We start from the raw sequence: 19,715 nt of genomic DNA on the forward strand, positions 1-19,715 counted from the left end.
TTATTCCGCTACCGTACCCAGGAGTTTCGGTGCAGTAAGTACAAGTGTTTTGTTTGTGCGAGGTTTTGCACGAAAGGATGTAAATTGTTTTTACTTATTAAAAAATGAAATGTTACGATGGGGTACTTTTTCCTCAGATATCATATTGGTGGATACTTTGGTTTTACCTTTATTTATTCTTTTTTTCTTTTTCCCTCTCTCTCCCTTCCCTTCCCCTCCTCCTTCCTACCTTTTCCCATTGTTGAAGTCATTTCACTCTTTCCGCGAAGCTGTACCATACTATGGCTTTGATAATCGGTATACAGGTACAGTGCCCGCGCCTACGATACCTTGGGTTCAATGGTAGTTGTGTGATAGCGGGGAGATATCGTATCTTTTTTTCTTTTTCTCTTTCTTTTCTTCTTTTCCTCTTTCTTTTCTTCTTTTCCTCTCCCCCAAGTATAAAAGTGTGTGTGTGTGGGTGTGGGTGGGTTTGTGCGCTTTCCATCTGCCCTGTTTTCCTGCAGACTTTATGATTTGCTTAGGTTATGGTACATTGAAGGTTACAGTACCTTTGTCTGACTTATGGATAATGTTCCGCACCGTAAAGTATTTTCCTCTTGGTATCTATTATCATACGGGTATGATACTCCTCCTCCTCTTCCCTTCTTTTTCTCACTTTTTTTTTTTTTTGTTTTATGATATCCCTATCCCCCTCTCTTTTCAAAAGCTCTCGAGCTCAATTTCTACCTGATGGGTGACTAACTCGCTTTGTCCGACGGCCAGAAACCATATCACGCGACAGGACATGAAACATGAAACAAATTTCAATTCTTCCTTCCCCTCCCCCCCCCACAGAGTCCTTCCTTCCTTCCTTCCTTCTTTCCTCCTCCGAAAGTTGATGATAATGACTCGGCATGATACTGTACAAGTACGAGTACTCGAGTATGCAACCCGAAAAATGGTTCACTCTGGGTATTTCTTTGCGCATCTTGCGCCCTCCCACCCCTTCATGCCTCATGTACTGTATCGTATACACCGGTACTTGACGTTACTTACTTATCCATCCATCTATCCACCATATCAAAAGCTCGCGATATCAAAACACCGATCCATATCAAAAGTAGACTCAGATAAAATGTCCCGTACCAGTAATATGGTACCTTCATTTAACACACTTTCTCGACCCCCCCGCCAAGGTCTACCTACCTAACTGGTAAGCCTGGTCCATTACCCTATCATCTGCTTATCACATCACATCATCGATGTTCACTTTTGTTAAAGTATCATACTTGTAACATTTCCATCCGATTTCGCACCGCGGGAACCAGAAAGCAACAAGAAGAAGAAAAAACAAAATTTCCCCAAAATTCCCCACATTCGTCCAATTTTTGTCCCCACCAGTCGGCCAGTCATCCATTCATCACCACCACCACCCCCTCCTCTTCCAGCTTGCTTGCTTGTTACCTTTGCATTCCCTTTCCCATTTCCCATTTCCCTCCCGCACATCGGGAAACATCATGTTGCGCAGCTGACGCTATAACTTAACTTTACCTTACCCTTGATCATCACCGCCATCCTCACTTTTTCCTCGATCACCCTTCCCCCGGGTCTAACAATACTCGAGTACTCGAATACGATACTAGTAGTACCGGTACGGTTCGAGCACAAACCTCTTCCTCCTTCTCCTCCTCTTCTTCCTCTTCCCAAACCCTAATAAAGATACCCCACCACACCCGTGAGTACAATATGATACCTACGAGTACAATTTCATCCCCCCGCATAACCTACCATTTTACCCCGATGTACTCATATTTACTTTTTCCCCTCCCCTTCCCTTCCCTCCTACCTTCCCGAACAGGGATCATTTTTGCGGGGGAACGAAGAGGTACGATACGGTACATTATGTACCCTGCGTAGTACCAAAATCTATCAGGCTTGTAGCAGGCTCCGGTTATCGGTGCGTATCGATTGGTCGATACCTGGACATGCTGATGGCAAGAATAGAGAAAAAGGAAAAACCTCTGGGGCTCTCTTCTGGCGCGCGCGCACCTCACCTCACTCGTTTACCGGCACTCGCTTCCTCGTGCCTGCCCGTTGATGCGAGTCCCTTTTTTTTTTCTTTCCTTTTTTTTTTTATTCGTTTCCCACTACTTGTACGAGTACTTTCTTGGCCTTCCCTTTTTTTCCTTTTTTTCGCCCGCGGGTTTGTTTCGCTTGTTGTCGTGTTTCAGCTTATTTTCTTCTCCATCCTCGTTTTGTTTCCTCTCCCCTTCTTTCTTTCTTTTCCTTTCCTTTCCTTTCTTTCCGGGGTGGTTGGTAAGATTTTCTACTGTCGGGGGGGGGGGCTTGGGACTCGTAGGAGATTATTAAAACGAAACAACGCCGAGGCTTTACCCTCTGCTGACGGGGGAAGAGGAAACAACGGTTCTTGTTTGGTGAAACGATGATGGGGGTTTTTCCTTTTCTCCACTTGTTTGAATCATGCTGAGATCTGACTTGACTTATTGGTAGGTACCAGGTTCGTACTCGTACAGCGGAGGAGGGGAAAGTAGAAGATTGTATTTTTGGAGTCTTTGGAACACGGTTCCATGCTTGCATATGCAACCCTGATTATGCTGATGGGGCATTCGTTTGTTGGGATGCGGGTGTGAATGAACAGAACAGGAGACAAGTGATGTGATGTGATGTGGATTCTTGACCGGTACCACACTCGTACCCTACTCCGCCGTGGCCTACAAACAAGTACCTTTGGAATACTTGTATCATACCTTCTCGTCGGAAAACTGAAATTCTCCCCGAGATGGGTTGGCCGTACATACTCGTACATATTCACCTACCATAAAGCGAAGGAAATACATAAGCAAGCGGTACACCGCGGTACCGCATTTCCATTTTTCTCCCACCAAACAAAAAAAAGTTTTCCTCTTTTCCCTTCTCTTCTTTTTTCTTTTTCCTCCTTTCTTTTCTTTTTCTCCTTCCATCCATCTGCCCATCCATCCCTCATCCATCCAGCCAGCCAGCCAGCCATCTACCTGCATCAATAAACCAGCCATCCGTCCGCATCAATCAACAGCGCACGAACAATTGCCCTGTCCGACATGTCCAAAACAGAACAAGTGCTCGACGAGCTTCCCAAAGGGAAGGGGAAGAAAAGAACCAAACAAAACCAAACACCTTCCCTTCCTTCCTTCCCTTCTTCCCTCCCTCCGATCCGATCGGCCGGCCTTAGCTAGCTAGAGTGAACATGTGCACCCTGTACAGTACGAGTACTGTACCAGTGCTCGTACTTCTCTTACTAAACCTGCCAAACCACACACAGCCCAACCTGATCCACCTAACCGCCAAATCGTAATCCCCGCCCTGTTCCGCCTTTCTCCCCCCCCCCTTCCCCCCTTCCCCCCTGCCTGCCTGCTCCGTTTCTGTTTCTCCTCCCCGCCCGTTCTTTTTTCCCCATGATTGGATTTATGGTAGGTAGGTACAGTAGGTGGTTGAGTTTGCAACTTCCAGACATGTCACTCGCATCGACATTCCCGGAATAATAATAATAATAATAATAATAATAATAAATACTGTGCGTTTGGAGACGAGGCATACAAAAGCAAGGGGAAAAAAAGAAACACTTACAACGCAGTAAATCGTACAGTACAGTACAGTGCCCACAGTCCAGTTCAGTACTGTACACGTTTGTTTCGTGTGCTCTCCCCAGGTTTCCCTCTACTTCTCCACAACTCTGTAAACATCAAACTGGGAATAAATTTTTTTTTTTCCTAGCTGTCGCCGTATCGGCCGAGATTTCCCAGTCCGTGTTAACCACCTACCGTAGTTCCCACTCGCACGTAGACTACAGTTTACGTATTGCGCTAGTCCGCGAAAGAGAGTGAGTGAGAGAGTATCATACGCCGTATAGTTGGTCGAAAATCCCATCCGTCCGTCCACCCAGCGTTTCGGTAAAATTCTGTCGATGCCTTAGCTCGTTCTCGTTTTCTCGTTTTCCGTTTTAACGTAATATCATTGCTTCGCTTTCGGGAAGTGAGTTGAAGTCGGTATGTCCGGTCCATGTTTTGTTGCCGCGCTGGGGATTTGCACACGGTAGCACTCGTAGCGTATGATATAATACTCTACCGGTGCTGGTTATGGTAATTTAAATGCGAAGTGTGAAGTACGATGATTGATATTTTGCAGTAGCTCGAGGAAGGGAAGTACTCGTACAGTGAGTAATAACAACAACAAGATAATGTAGGGAGATGTCATACTTGTGTGAATAAACTTTATTAATAAATAAATAAAATTAATAGTATCATAAGTAACTTTCTCCTCCGTTTCATGTTTTGTCGATAGTGCCGGATTATTATTATAGAATACTTAACCACAAGTTGTATCATAAGAACTAAACTTGAGCCAACCAATCGATAGAAAGCCATAATCAATAATAATGTTTTACTATTATTAACGTTTCGTAAAATCTTAAAAAAAAAACCAGAATTAGTAAGAAAGTTCCAGTTTTTCGAACAAGAAGGTTTGTTCAATCGCTGGAGTGGGTGGGTTAAACATCTGTTAGTTTTACTCTACGCTACCTTCTTGGCAGGGGTAACTTGAAGTCTGGCGATCATGGCAGGTATGATAATAATTCCATGATATTATCGAATGATAGATAGAGATGGAAACGAAATCTTAAAATTTTTTTTTTTTTTTTTTTAGAGGAGGGGAATTCCTGAGGTTCCTTAAGAAGAGTTTGCTCCCTCCCTCAGGTTAGTTGTAAAGAATTCCTCCACCGTACCGTATTATTCCATTCCGGTCGGAGTTGGTCGGTGGACTGTGTGTGGCATTTTCAGGACCTGGGAAGGGGGGGGAGGAAGGGTATCAGGAAGTTGACAAACAAATTCCCCATACCCACCACACCCAACCATGAAACAACCCCCATCACCCGAACCGAACCAGAACCGGAGGCGGAAACTGTTACACACGCACACACGCACCCACGCACACATCGCGCGCCTACACGACTACCTACAGTTACATAAGGAAATGGGCGGAAACAAACTTGTACGAGTACCTTATGTTTCTACTCCTGTTTCTCCTTTCCTCAGCTTCCTTGGCCTTGGCCTTTTATTTATTTATGCCTTGGTGGCTGCTCGTGCAGATCACGTTTGCCGCAACGCCCACGCGGGAATTGGTGTGGGGGTTGTGGGTTCTGTTGCTGTTCGAGTACAGTACAGTACAGTACCGGTAATTGGATGCACGGACGACGTGTTTAAAAAAAAAAAACTTTCGAATGAATGTGAATGGGGTTCCATGGTGAGTTGGTTATGTACCCGTACCGCAGTTGGTCTAGCTGGTGGGGGGGACTTGACGACCGATTTTGGTATCCTTTTCTCTCTCTGTTTTGTATCGATGTGGAGAAAGGATGAAATATTTTGAACTTGGGGGGAACAACCGAACCCGAACCGGACCAGACCAGACCAGACCAGACCAATTCCATCCACTCACTCCCTTGGCCGACCGGGGTAGATATGGTTCTATCTACCGGTACCGGTACCCACCTACCTACCTACCTACCCACCCCTACCGGAACCACTCCACCTCGAATCAATTGACCTACAGCAGATATTGCTGCCAGCGAATACTTTTTTTTTCCTTTTTCTTCTTCCCCCCCCCTTTTTTTTTTTTTTCCTTTTCTTGGTTTTGGGTTCATGATTGCTCTTGTCGTGTTGGAATGGGACGGACGGGTGGTTGCGATGCGACGGTATTACGAGCTCGCTCCGTGCCGGGCCGTGGGAGAGACATAGATAGATGGATGGACGGATAGATGGGTGGATGGGTGGATAGATGCGGAGTCGGCACGCCCGATAGACAGATAGGTAGATAGATATCGCGGGTGTGCGTTTGGTCTCGAAGGTATCGTGTATACTTGTAGAGTACGATATCTGGTTGTGTGGTACTGTACTGCAACATGCCATTGTGTATGATATCGAGATATCATGCTTGTATAATATCTACCGCTTGTTTTTTGTCGGTTTTCTGACTAACCTACTGGAGTACAGTTAGTGGATATCATAGCTTCACAGTCGGTTAATCGATCGCAATGCGGTAGGCAGTTAATATGGATTACCTATGCCTGTTAATGCCCACATACACACCTGCCATCTCCCTCCTTATCCATCCATCCATCTATATCCATCCACAAGACTACATGCATCAATCAATCTATTTATTCCCACTACCGCTATGCCACTCCTGCAGCGCCGGTTATCATCTCGGCTCCAACACCCAGTTAAAGCCTACAGCACAGTAACTGTCTGCCCGGGTACAGTAGCCAGCCAGCCAGCCAACCACCAAAAAAAAAAAAAAAACATGCATAAAATCAAAAACACGTACAAGAAGGAAAAAGGAAAAAAGGGTTTCGGAAAACCGAGAAACCTGGACTGTGGGAATTTTCTCTAGCCTTGCTTTTTCTCCCGCCAATTGTACTCGTACCTGCCGTGATAACGGATATTATCATATCTCAATCACTGCAACTGCAACTGCAACTGCAAACCGCCACCACCCACCCACCCAATCAACCATAAAGGGAAAATGTGAGCCACGGTAGGAATAAGGATGAGGAACAAACGGCGAAGCTTTATGTATGGGTATGGCATTCATTCATTCTCGTGGGAGCTCTGCTTTGTTCCAAAGTGGAAGAAGGAAAGAAGGAGAGGAGGGAGGAAGGAAGGAAGGAAGCAAGTAAATAAGTAAGGAAGGGGGTGGTTGGAGGGCTTCTCTTCTCCGCATTATCGGTATGCCATGGTGCGGCTTTCCCCAGCTGGCATGAGGATGAACGGATGGATGGAGGTTCGTTTTGGAATTGTTAGCCTTTCGGTTTGGGTTGGCTTGCTTTTTTCGGTATAGTGCCCGGACGGTTGCTGTAGGGGTCGGGGGGATCGGGGATTGTGGAGTGGGCTGGGGTGGGAGGTTATGATATGTTCTGTACGAGTATATACGGCAGTGGGTACTGTGGGTAGGTAGGCAGGGAGGTCGGTCGGTCGGTCGGTGAGTGGGTTTTGGAGAGTTTTCTTTTTCCCCTTCCTTCGTTCCATTGTTTCTTGGTTGTTTTATATTTCCATTGGTTTGTATGATGTGGAGTGGGGGACGCCTGGTTTGGCCTGGCCTAGTTTATTGCGTGTGATACCGGTATATAACCAAGGGGGGGTATCATAACAGATGATGGACGGATCGCTTACAATGACAATATCATCGTCATAATCCCATTATTAACCACCAGTACGATTTCCAACTCGAGTTAGGTCAAGTTAAGCGGGAAAGGAAGAAAGAAAGAAAAAAAAAAATGTAAGGGTTTAAAACTAAGGTTTAAAGTTGAAGGAGACTTTTCCTACTCTTTGAATCGTACTACCGTGCTCGTGCGCGCTCCATAACTAGGAAAGTGACTTTTTCATCAGATCAGATTTCCTCCCCCTCATTTCGAACTTTCCGACCGATCTTCTACAGTAACCACCACCTCTTGATTCGAAAAGAAAGGAAAAGGAGAAAAAGAAATAAAAAAATAAAAAAAAATAAAAAAGGAGGAGTTCGGGCATCCTTGCGCGGTATCTGCTACCATACCGTCGAATCGATAAACCTCACCTTTCATTTATCTATCTCGTACCTTTTTTCTCGGCCTCTCGGACAATTCATTCACCCTCCTCGACCACAACGGGTGGTTAGGCTGGGAGAAGGGGTTGGTTGACATGTCAATCGGTTAGGCCGATTGTTACTGGTATCAAGTTACTTTTTTGTATTCACTCCCTCACTGCCCCCCCCCCCCTCATGGGAGAGAGAGAGAGAGAGGGGAGGAAGTATGAGTGGTGGATGTATAGCGGTTTCGGTGGTTACTGTGCATCGACTACATCGATCATAAATTCAATACGGCAATGGTTGCTTATTTACCATCCGGGTTGCCCTAAACATGTGTACCGGGAACCCCATCTTGCCAAACTACTTGTATCTCTCTTTCTCTCTCTTTATATAACACCTTTGAGGAATCCGACATGATACTCGACCCAAACCACTCCACATTTCCGCTGCGACAGCTGGTCACAATGGTCTTTCCCGAACGTACCGTCATGGTCCATGTCTGGGGGTGGAGTGGAGCGGAGTGGACGAGGAAAGTGGATAAGGTGGAAAGGGATGATGAAGAGAGAGAGAGAAAAATAAAATAATTAGGGAAAAAATAAAAAATAAATCAAGGCATGAAGGGGGTGGTGGTGGTGGTGGTGGTGGTGGTGCAGAGTACGTGGACGACGTTAGCATTTGCTGGTGGTTCATGACGGCGATGGGGGGAGTTGAAGGGAATGTCTTTTGAGGGAGGGGGGTTTACCTCCATTATTTCATTGTGATTTGCCCTATCTACCGTCCTCAAGCACGTACTGTATACTGTACGGTCATAGCTAGCTATGATAGCTGTCTCTCCAGGCTCCAGTGTGTTTATACTCTTACAGGTTTTTGTCTACACCGCACGATACGGCTTCCATTTTATTTTATTTTTATTTTTGCTTTTTCCCACTTCTTTTCTTTTCCCATTCTCGACGTACAGTACAACCTACATGAATTAATTGATTCACAATCAATTAGAGATTTCCAAGAATACCTACCTACAATCCGAACACACCTCCCCCTCCCCCTCCCCCTTCCCCCCCTCCTCCACTCTAGCCCATCATCATCATCATCACCATCTTCATCATCATCCTCAACGCTCAACGAATACTCGAGCAGGTACGAGTACATGGGATCCAGGGGGGTGGTGGTGGTGGTGTGAAAGGGTGAAAATGATGAAAGAGGTTTAGTGTGTCGGATATGTAGGCTGTTGAATGTTCAATGTGGGTAAGCTAGTGAGGTGAGCGAGTGCGTGCTCGCTTGTCGAGGGTGTATGGGTGTATGGGATGTATGGGTGTACAAGGTATCGGTGTGTAGTATCAAACAGTTCGCCAAAACACCAGAACCGACACAGGGGGACAGGACAGGGACGGAAGCAAACATCAGACGCTATGCACGCACCTCTTGTTCAATTGGAAACCTAGCTGCGCAAAACAGACACTGATTCTCACATCTCTCCTACAGTTGACTAAACTGGTACTTGCTGACTTACCCTCTTTGTGAAGGGCCGGACCCTTTCCTCACCGAATTGGATGGAGATGGGCAAGACAAATCCTACTTTTTTCTTTTCTTTTTCTTTTTCTTTTCATTATTCTTTTCATTAAATTTCCATTCTTCTCTCTCTCCCTCTATCCCCTCCAAGCTTCTCGCTATTCGTAGGTTTGGCTTTCAGTCCATGTTTTTTAAAGTTTGGTTTGGTTGGGAATGCGCGTATCGTGCGTGGTTGGGAACTTGGGTTTTAGGATTTGGAAGGGCAAACGGAGATCCGATTAGGGGAGGCCAAGACAAAAAAGGCGAGTGCTTGATTGACACTTTCCATGTCTCCGCTACTGCAGTGCTATGTTATGCTGTACCGCTACCGCTACTTTGATCTATATAGCCTTGAACCTTTTGTTTTTTTTAAAATTTCAACCTTGGTGGTTGCTGGATGTTGATGGTAAATAGTGCTCCTGCTTCTACTTCTGCTTCTTCTTCGATGCAGGTGTTGGTGGTGGTGGTGGTGCTTGCTGCTTGTGCTCCTGATGCTTGTGCTGATGTTGTTGCTTCTGGTGCTTGCTTCTGCTTCTGCCTCTGCTTCTTGCTTCTCGATACCCCATTCTGCTAACGCCTCTCTGGGAGTTCCGTCTGCACACCAAAAAACTAGCATCGCATGCATACAAAATGGGATAATCAAAATCATAGAGATACAGACAAGCACAGATCAGACATTGACGAACCCCCCCTTCCCCCCCAGACTGTTCTTTCCCTTCTCCCCCTTCTCTCCCCTCCCCTTAGAAAAGAAAAGGAAGAAAAGAAAAAAAGAGAGAGAGAGAGAGAACCCCCCTCCAGCCCAGGAAACCCCCCACCCCTCCAACCAACTGCACCCGCGTACAGGACGCTCGCAGCGGGCAAAAAAAAAATAATACCAAGCATCAGGACTTGCCTTAGTTCTCAAGCACGGACAACGCAAAGGAATCAAAAATGGCATGGGATGCCAGCCTGACGGTGAAGCCCTTTGGATTCATACGGTATTTCTTTACGTAGAATCCCTTTATTCTTTTCCTTACCACCACCCTGCTCACCACACAACCTACTTTGTTCCCCATCTTCCTTCTTGCCCTTCGCCGTTTTTTTAATTGATCCTTCCCGGCGCTTCATTCGCTTTAAGCTCTCCCCCCTACCTCTCTCAGGTAAAAGCGTCTCTTCTTCCTTTTTATTATAATTTTATTTTATTTTATATTATTTTAACCTTCTACCATCCTCCCCCCCCCCCCCCCTTCCACATCCTTCGCCTACCTGCGCCTCAGTTTCGACTTGGGAAAAGCAAACCTACCCTTCCTTATACCCCCCCCCCCTTCTATTAGTACCCTAAATATCAATACTTCACCTACATATCCCACACCCCCCCCCCCTTCAATATTGAACCCCAGATTCTTTTTACTTCTTCTACTGCCTACCACTACTACCGCTGCTACTATTACCTACTACTACTACTACTACTATCTTACCTTACTTTGCTACTACCTATAACTACTTCAACATCTGGGCCTTTGTACAATTTACACATCTGTGCAACGGACGTCCACCATTTGCAGGAGGGATAACAAAAAGTCTTTTTACACTTTAAACAATACTTAACACATTAAAATAATTACCAACCCTCGAAGATGAGCTCTTCTCCTGTGACATCTGTCGTTGCCAAAGTGAGATTTTATCCCCCTTCTTCCCCTTTTTCTTTTCATTTTTTTTCTCTCTCCCTTTAAATTTCCCACCTCCTTACTTTATTCGACGTTGGTGGTTGCGTGGAGTTGCTTGTGGTGATGACGACGACGACGACGGTGGTGGTGGTGGTTGTGGATGGGAAAGCAAACATTGATGCTAGATGGCTAAGATGAGATGAGTTGTCGCTAACTTGGCCGTTGTTATAGGGGCGTAAGGGGTCTGCTGCTGGTGGTGGAAAAGCTTGGACAGAAGAAGAGGTTAGCTTTGAGAAATCCATTTTCCAATACTCTTTTGCGCCGACACTCTCACCACCATCACCACCATCAACCCACCATACCTAGCAATTAAACATGTGAGGTTGTGGTTGAAGGTATGTGCGTGGTTGTGGTAGTTCGTTGGTGGTTGTGGTTGTGGTGGTGGTGGGGTGTGCGGTCCTTTTTTCCCTTTCTTTTCTTTTCCTTCCTTTCTATTGGGGCGCCTGAAGAGAAGGGGGGTTGGATAGTTGGGATGGGTTATTATAAGGGCTATTGATATTGGGATTGGCGAGAACTTGGGACGGAGGGGGGGAAAAAATAAGGCGCGATGGATTGAGGAGGAGGAGGAAAGGGGAATGGGGAACAAACAAAACACCATGAAATTTTAAAGGAAAATATAGCTAACCAAAGCTATGAATTTCTTTGAAATTATCAGGAAGTTTATCTCTTGCAAATGCGTCTCGAAAGGGTAGCATACAAAAAAATTGCGGGCCACCTCGACAAAACAGAGCTTGCCTGCCGGCTTCACTACCACCAGCTATCACACGGTAATAACCGCCGCAAACGCAACAACTCGATATCATCAACCTCATCAAACGCTTCAGTAACTAGTCCCGCAGCCTCCCCCAGCAGCAGCTCGACACCACTGGCCAAGACCCGCTCGTCAAGTCCGACAATATCCTCCTTCTCACCCGTCAATGCCTCGGGTGCTATCCAGAAGGTGGGAACCACGGCGCAACCAAAGATAAAGGGCAAGCCATTACTGCCAAAGCCCCACGGCTCGACGGGACCGACCTCGTCCACCTCTCCGGGGAAGAACCCAGGGAGCAACAAAGCGAAGCAGCTGCGGGTGGATTGCAGCCCAGACGCAATTGACAAGGACAAGCTCATTCGTATCGTGGAGAAGCAGAGGGCCATGTTCTGGGAATCGGTGGCGACCCAATACGGCGGATCCGTGGATGCAGACTTCCTGCAAAAGTGTTGGCAGAAGGGCTTCACTTCCACTAGCTCTGCGACCACACCTACTTCGGCCATCACAGCTCCTAGCTCTGCCATCAGTGCCCTGACGACGACAACAACAACGACGCCAACAACAAACACAACCCCCAGCTCAGCTGTCACCGTCACACCCCTCACGCCTGCCATCTCACCCTCTACCAAGGAGGCCGAAGATGGAGCGCCCGGTGAGGACGGCGCGGCCAGCAGCATTACTACCGTCAGCGAGGTATCTACTCCCGATTTGAGTCCCACGGCTTCAGTCAACGGGGATTCGTCCACCAAGGATGACATGATGGAGGAAGTCGAAGAAACCAGGAAACTCGAGCCCTCGTTGACGGCAGCAGCGAGATCGGTCGACTGTGTTATGAGAGACTAGATTATCTAGATCGCCTAGAAAACCCTAGAGACTAGAAGCACGCTCGCACAACAAACTTAATATCCCTTCCTTCCACTTCCTTCTGTCTATCTCGTGTTTTTGCCAGCATTGCACACAAAAAAGGGAACCTGAGCATTTGTTTATTTTATTTTATTTTTCATTTTATTTTATTTATTTTATTTATTTCCTTCCTTCCTCTTCCACATTATCCATTTCCTCACGTCACACAAAAAAGGCGTCCATCATCATCTTCATAATTGGGGGGCAAGGTCAGGAACTTGGGGGTTTGGGCGGTGTTATATCATGATCTTTACGCAGCCTGGTGCAAAGTTTGATCGGTAATGTTGTTCATTGTTTCATGTCTACGCTTTCCATCTCATCTATTTCTCATCTCCAGTTTTCCCTTACTCTTATCATTCCACCTTTCTTAAATCACTCTTCTAGTTTTTCTTCTTTATATATAACGACGAAACGAAAAAATACCTTTTCATCCTGCTTGTCTACTTATTCATCCATCCCATTCCTATTTATTGCTCTCGAACCATCTGCAAGCAAAGAAATTTAAATTCAGCTACTATACTTTGTTCTCTCCTTGCCTTTTTCCTTTCCTCCTCTCCTCTCCCTTAATTGGACTACACACTACACGCGCGCGTTAATATTTTCCTCTTCCCACCTTTTGGTCCCGCCCTTCAACACTGCACTGCACTGCACTGCACTGCGCTACTGCGGCACAGGCAACAGGCGAATCAAATACCCTTCTAGTCCAGTCTAGTCTACACCCTACTACGAGTACTATTCCTTTTGTAATACCTAACTTCTTCCGTCCTTTTAAACTTTCATTCTTCTTTCTTTTTACTTTTTATTTTATTTTTATACCATCCATCAAACACTGCTGGTGGAATCCACAGATCAGGTGTGTTGGAAGCAAGCGGGCACGCTAAAGAGGGAACGAAGCACGAAGAACGAATGGGGATGACTCAATGAATGGATGGATGGATGGTCAGGAGTCACTAGCAGTAGGGCAACACAAGCAGGAGTTGGAGGGAAAAAAGATCTAATTTCGTTTTAATGCTTTTTTTTTTTTTTTTGTCTGATGTGTTTGCGTTGCGTTTGTTTGTAGTCTTGTCCATTTTTTTTTTTTGCGAATTGGAGCCTTTCCATTTCTATTTTAATTTCACAACTTGTTTTTACCTGTGATTGGTTGATTGGTGGTTGAGTGGCGTGGTCGAGGTAGTAGTAGTCTTGCTTTCTGAAGTGTGTGAAGTGTGAAAGTGTGGTGTTGGTGGGGGAGGGGGCTTAACTATCGGATATTATAGAGATCAATCGATGAATGAATGGGCCAAGTTATCGGACGGCCGTACTCATGGCACAAAAGTACAGCAATTGAAAGCAAACGAAACAGAAGGAAACAAACCTTAAGGTGCGTGACGTGCCGACAGGCTTACCTTACCCACAACCCATACCTCCATACGCTCGTACACGATACAATGCAAAATGACTGAAATGGTGACAAAAAAACCAGTAAAAACCATACCGGTACTGTATTTCTATGATGCCAAATCACTTAACTTACCCTCTGGACAACGACAACGATACACACGCCACAATGACACACAACCATACCATCACACCCCTCCCATCCCAATGAACGACCATCAATCATACCAAAAACCTTATAAACCAGTACCAGTACAGTACACCAGGGATCGAACGCTCAATCCAATGCAACCCAGAAAGCATGGAGTGAACGAACGAACGAGCTACAAATCAAAATCATCAAAACAACTAACAAACCCCTGTACGAGTACCGGTACTTGTATTCCCCAATCCCACACAGTACTACTGTAGTAGGGGGGGGAGAATCAGCCAGGATATCATGCCCCCGTCGTGAACACGACCACTTGCAGATACTCGAGTTACAGAGAGATCTGAGCAAAAGGGCTGAATTTTGGCGGTACGTGCAATTTATCAGTGCGAGTGCAACTGTGCGAAGCGGAAGCGGATGGGGCCGGGACCACGGCCACAGGCGCGGTACGCAATGCACAGTACTTGTACTCGAGCACAGTACTTGTCCTGTGGGCAGGGTGGAACATGCTTGGCGGATAGGGGTTTGAGTGTTCATCTCAAGATTTCGTGACTTTCCCCCCTTCTCACGGTACAAGTACTTACCTAGAATAGGTCCTATTTGCCATGCCTATCTACCCATCCATCAAGCTTTTTCTGGAAGGGGAGAAAAAAAAAAATTCAAGGAAAAAAGTTCAGCACGGTCCGTCCCAGGGGCTTGCCCATCCTGGGGATAGCTGCGTAAGAGTGGGTCTGTGTTCTTGAGAATCTGGGAAACTCTCGTGCCTGAAGGGGGGATCCTCACAGCTTGTGCCCTCGAAGGGAATGGTACTGTATCCTTCTGTCTTGGCCAAACTTAAAAATTTCCTTTCAGCGGCAGAACTGGGAGTTCGGAACAAAAAAAAAAAAAAAAAGCTTCTGCTATGCATTGTGAAGTGAGTGAGTGAGTGATTGTGTGCCAAAGCTTTTTTTTGTTTTCAAACTCCTACTCCTACTTACCCTCCCCCCTCCCTTCCCCCTCCCTTCTTTCTGCATAGTGCACGGTATCGGTGTTTTCCTTATCGTTTTTTTTTCTCTCTCCTTGTACTTTCTTTTCTTTGTTGTTTTCCTTCCATCAGCATGTATGGGTACGGGTATGGGTATGGGTTATGGGTTACCGTATTGTGTAGGTCTTGAGAACATTTTTCTCGTCCAGTGCGTGTGTCCTGACGGTATGATACTTTTTTGGGGATGAGGGGGAAAGTGCGTCAAAATGCCCGGACTCGCAACACCTTGTTACGCCACATAGTTCACGTGGACCGTGGTTGTGTCCGAATAACGACCGCGCATACCTACCGGTACTTCAACTGACCTTCTCGGATAATAAAGTGCACAGTCCTCCACAGATAGATACATCCTTCCATCTCTCTCCCCTTTACGCCTTACCTATCCTTGCCGATTCCAGCCAAGCGGGAGGGCGGATATTTCCCATAATCACCAGAAATCCCAAACCTGCTCAATCGCCTCTTTGTACACGTCAATCCACAGCTCGGATCTATTGTAGCCAAATGGTATGGTCTTAAAAAAGGAGAAAAAGGAAAGAAAAAACGAAGAAAACGAAAAGCAACGAGGACGATCGATGCAAGTTGTTCTGCAACAGCATTGGTGGATCTAGTCGAAACAGAATTGAAGTCCGTACATGATTTCTGCGGCGTTGCTGTTGCCAGTACTTGCATACATACACGCTCCTTCACGGAGCCCGGCCTAGAACATATCGAGAACCGCCTAATCGTATCATCTCGTCAGCCCCAATTACTCTTGAGAGTGCGCTGCAGATCATCGACTTCCTCGATCAAATGAGGGGGGGCTCAGGATAGTGTGCTGTGTGAATGATTTGTCCCTTCAACGATGATGAGTGGACTTTTGAAACGTAGAACCCCTCGTCCCCGCAGGGAACGTCTGTCTGGTTCAAAAGTAATACGGGATATTTCCAATGTGGTGTTCCGAAAAAAATAAAAAAAATGTAGAATCGAAGAAGTATGTAAAAGTGAAAATAAATAAATAAATAAATGAATAAGAGGCAAGAAGAATCGTACCCCATGACTAGCATCTCCAACCAGATGTGCGTATTTTGCTAGCGTGCCCCTGGTGACCTTCAAACGAGGAGCTTTCCAACTCTTCAGTCTGGAAGCTATCTCTCCGTCACTCACGTTCATGCTTATCTGGTTGGTTTCGGCGTTGATAGCGACGATATCCCCGTCTGCCCGCCCCCCGTACCCGTTCCCCGCGTGTCAGTAAATGGACCATCCGAACCGAAGAAGCACTGTGCCCATCCGGATCAGGGAATATATGTGTTGTGGCATGGCCTGGCAAAAGCAACGACCAGCGTAGAAAGCCCTCACTTACCTTTTAGGATAGCGATTGGGCCACCAACTTGGGCTTCAGGCACTATGTGGCCTACTTTCAAAGTTATTACTGCGTTTTTGACAACCTAAAATCTGGCGATCCTGCAAGGGAAGGAGTCAGGAGCTACCGACCGACGATAAATCCATGTGAAGCTTGCAGGGTCTATGTCAGCCACTAGCAGCGCACAGCATTCCATCAGAACTTGACCAGGGTTCTCACCACCACTATAGCGTCCGTCTGTAATCAGAGCCACGTTGCGAAGGCCCGCACCCATGAGCACTGCACTTGTCTTTAGTTGCTCCGGCTGAAAGATAAACCACCTGCAGTCAGCATTTTTTCAACTTAACCTCATGACACTACCGGAAACATAAATCCGCATCGAACACATCTTTTGGAAACACCATCCTGCAGAGAATCGTCTTCCTCTCCAGATCAAGCCCCGGGCCCTATGAACGAGAAATGGCTGCGTTCACAACTTCCAAGAACAGGACGATCTCACGTTCCCTCGGCCAATACTTCCGGGAAGATTTCTCAATGACCTCTGAACAGAACCCCTGGAGTTCTGCCACGACTTCAATTAACTTGATACCTTCGGGCTGCAGATTTTCCCCACCTTCCTTGGAGTCCGATCGAGAGGGACCGACGAATGAGTTCTTGAACAATTGGTATCGAAATAAGCCACGAACGATGCTGCAGCAAGTACAGAATCTGTAACACTGGGTGCAGGAGCAGCTGCCAGTGTCTTGGGAACAGATAGCTTTGAGAAGCGGGCTCGGCCGTGCGGCAGTCTTCAGAACCGTGGGCCTGGATACACATCTCATGCACCCGGAGGGGAAAGCCAGTGGAGGAGTGCAAATATATCGCATGCGTCCAATCTCCTCGTTGGATGGTTGATAATAGCCTTGGGCGTTATGTCGAGTTTTGCCGGTGCATATGCAAGTCTAGAAAAGTCTTCATGTGTTGAACATGGATAACCCCGTATCGCGCAAACGGAAAATACAACCTCTCTTGTTTGCCGAACCTGACTTATCTGCAGTGTTTCCTCTCGGGTCGGACCAAACGAACAACAGTAACAATAATGAAAACCTTAGAACTCACCATACCGGGGCCACCCTTCGGCCCTTCATACCTTACGCAAAGCACAGTATTCTCACCTGGCTTAATCTCCCCTTTTTCCAAACTGGAGATTAGGGCTGGCTCGCCGTCATAGACTCGAGCCTTTCCGACAAATACTTTACCCTCTTTCCCGGTGATTTTGGCAACCGCTCCACCAGGTGCCAAGTTTCCCTTCAGAATTCGAATATGGCCGCTCGACTTGATTGGGTTGCTAAGAGGTCTGATAATATCTTGCCCTGGGTCGAGACTTGGTGCAGGCTCGCAGTTTTCCCTAAGTGTTTTGCCAGTAACGGTCGGGATATCTCCATTGACGAGACTGGCATGAATCAAGAATTTGAGAACCGACGGCATGCCGCCAATTTCAGCGAGGTCGGCCACCATGTACTTTCCAGAGGGCTTGAGATCTGCCAAATACGGAATCTTGTCGGAGACTCTCTGAAAGTCATCGATGGTTAAATCCAGGTCGGTAGTATGGGAAATTGCAAGGAAATGGAGAACGGCGTTCGTGGATCCCCCCATTATTATCGTCACAACCATAGCATTTTCGAAAGACTCCCGAGTTATCAAATCGCGGGGCTTAATATCCCTTTCCAGACAAATTCTGATAGCTTCAGAGACCCGGAGACATTCTCTCATCTTCGCGGGAGATTCGGCAGGCGTAGTAGAAGATCCGGGAAGCGTGAGACCCATGGCCTCGATTGCCGTAGCCATCGTGTTGGCCGTATACATGCCTCCACAACCACCGGGACCGGGGCAAGCGTGCCTAACGACATCGTCGAGGTCAGCCTCCGAGACCTTACCGTACATGAGGGCACCGTGGGCTTCAAAACAGCTTGAGATGTTGACTGGCTGGCGGAGGCGTTCGGAATAACCTCCCTTTATAGAGCCACCGTAGATCATGATCGACGGTCGGTTGTGTCGGGCCATGGCCATGATGCCTGTCTTGCGTTACTGCCGGAAGCGAGGGGAGGTTTTTTTCTGCTTAGGGGAACAAGGCAGAGAGGGGATATGTACATCCAGGCATGTTCTTGTCACATCCGGGGATGGAGATGTTCGCATCCTGTGTTTCAAACGTGTTAATAACTTCGAGTGATAGATGGAGATCGAAAAGTCGTTACATGATGCTGAGCACAAGTAGTTGTTTCGATGGAATCGGCGATAATATCTCTGCTTTGCAACGAGAACCTCATTCCTGCCCGCGAAGAGATCATATCATGTTAGCCTAAAGACCGACGATGAGACGGGAGATCTGGTGTTTGGTGTACCTTGGTTGCTCATGGTAATGGCATCTGAAACCTACGCGTTCTCACCTCATCGTCAGTTGTGATGGTTCTGTACAGCCAACAAGCAAGGAAACTCGCGGAGAACGAGGAGGAGAGGCCTTGCGGCATATACCCCAATGGTGTTGAATTGCCAACCAATCATGCCGATCTTCTCTAGACCTTCCTTTACAGTCTTGCCGAGGTCGAGTACTGTCGATTTTTCCCAAGTTCACCAATCAGAATACCGGTGAAGCGACCAATGGGTGCAGGAACGGGATGGGGGAGAACAGACGATGCATGCTACAAATCTAGTAAGCAATTGTGCCGGATATATATGGTATTTCGTTTTCGGTGTTGGAACCATACTTGCATGGGTTGCCTTCCCACCATACAGAAGCGACACCTAAAGACAAGGCAAAGCGTTTATAATTGCTCCGCCAGGATTGGATTGGAGGATTGGAGGAACTCATACCAACGTGCGGCTTCTTCCTCATGTCCTCCTGAGACTTGATCCCAGCAGCGTATAACATTGCCTGAGCTCCAGGAAACTCATAACCGTTGGTCAAAATCGAGGAATGGCGGTTCAGGACCAACTCTCCGTCCCTCTTGGTGCCATAGGGAATTGAGCGGAATTCGAGGAAATGTGATTTTCCATTTCCCTGCTGCTGCGGCTGGCTACTATCTTCGGCCATGGTTTAGGTGTCTCGGAAAATTCCTCAGAACGCAATTGGGAGGGGGCGGGGAGATATAAGAGGTTGCACGTGAGAGCGGCAACGGGGACACAACCGGAAGGGTGTCAGGTCAGAGAGAGAGGGGTATGGTAGGTGTGATCAAAGCAAACACACAAAAGAGGAGGTTGAATGGGAGTTAGGGATTTTTTCTTTTTTTTTGTCGGTGGGAGGATACGAAGGAGGAGTTAAGAAGAAAAAAAAAGGAAAGACGTGTATA

At 46.8% G+C, this 19,715-nt stretch overlaps 2 protein-coding genes; one reads left to right on the top strand and one right to left on the bottom strand.

Annotated features, from left to right (window-relative positions):
• Positions 1-11,520: 11,520 nt before the first annotated feature.
• Positions 11,521-12,441, top strand: GSTUM_00007243001 (uncharacterized protein; the record flags this gene model as incomplete). Its single annotated transcript, XM_002839279.1, has 1 exon — positions 11,521-12,441. One exon carries the CDS (start codon positions 11,521-11,523, stop codon positions 12,439-12,441), a length of 921 nt encoding a protein of 306 aa, XP_002839325.1.
• A 2,507-nt stretch (positions 12,442-14,948) lies between these two features.
• Positions 14,949-19,459, bottom strand: GSTUM_00007244001 (uncharacterized protein; the record flags this gene model as incomplete). XM_002839280.2 has 11 exons in its annotated part: positions 14,949-15,099; positions 15,162-15,768; positions 16,080-16,243; positions 16,390-16,458; positions 16,609-16,693; positions 17,488-18,443; positions 18,520-18,565; positions 18,624-18,690; positions 18,863-18,977; positions 19,129-19,170; positions 19,240-19,459. The coding sequence occupies 10 exons, from the start codon at positions 19,457-19,459 to the stop codon at positions 15,748-15,750; spliced, it is 1,785 nt and encodes a 594-aa protein (XP_002839326.1). The 3' UTR covers positions 14,949-15,099; positions 15,162-15,747.
• Positions 19,460-19,715: the final 256 nt, after the last annotated feature.

Source organism: Tuber melanosporum (genome assembly GCF_000151645.1).
Source record: "Tuber melanosporum whole genome shotgun sequence assembly, scaffold_33, strain Mel28".
Classification (NCBI taxonomy): domain Eukaryota; kingdom Fungi; phylum Ascomycota; class Pezizomycetes; order Pezizales; family Tuberaceae; genus Tuber; species Tuber melanosporum.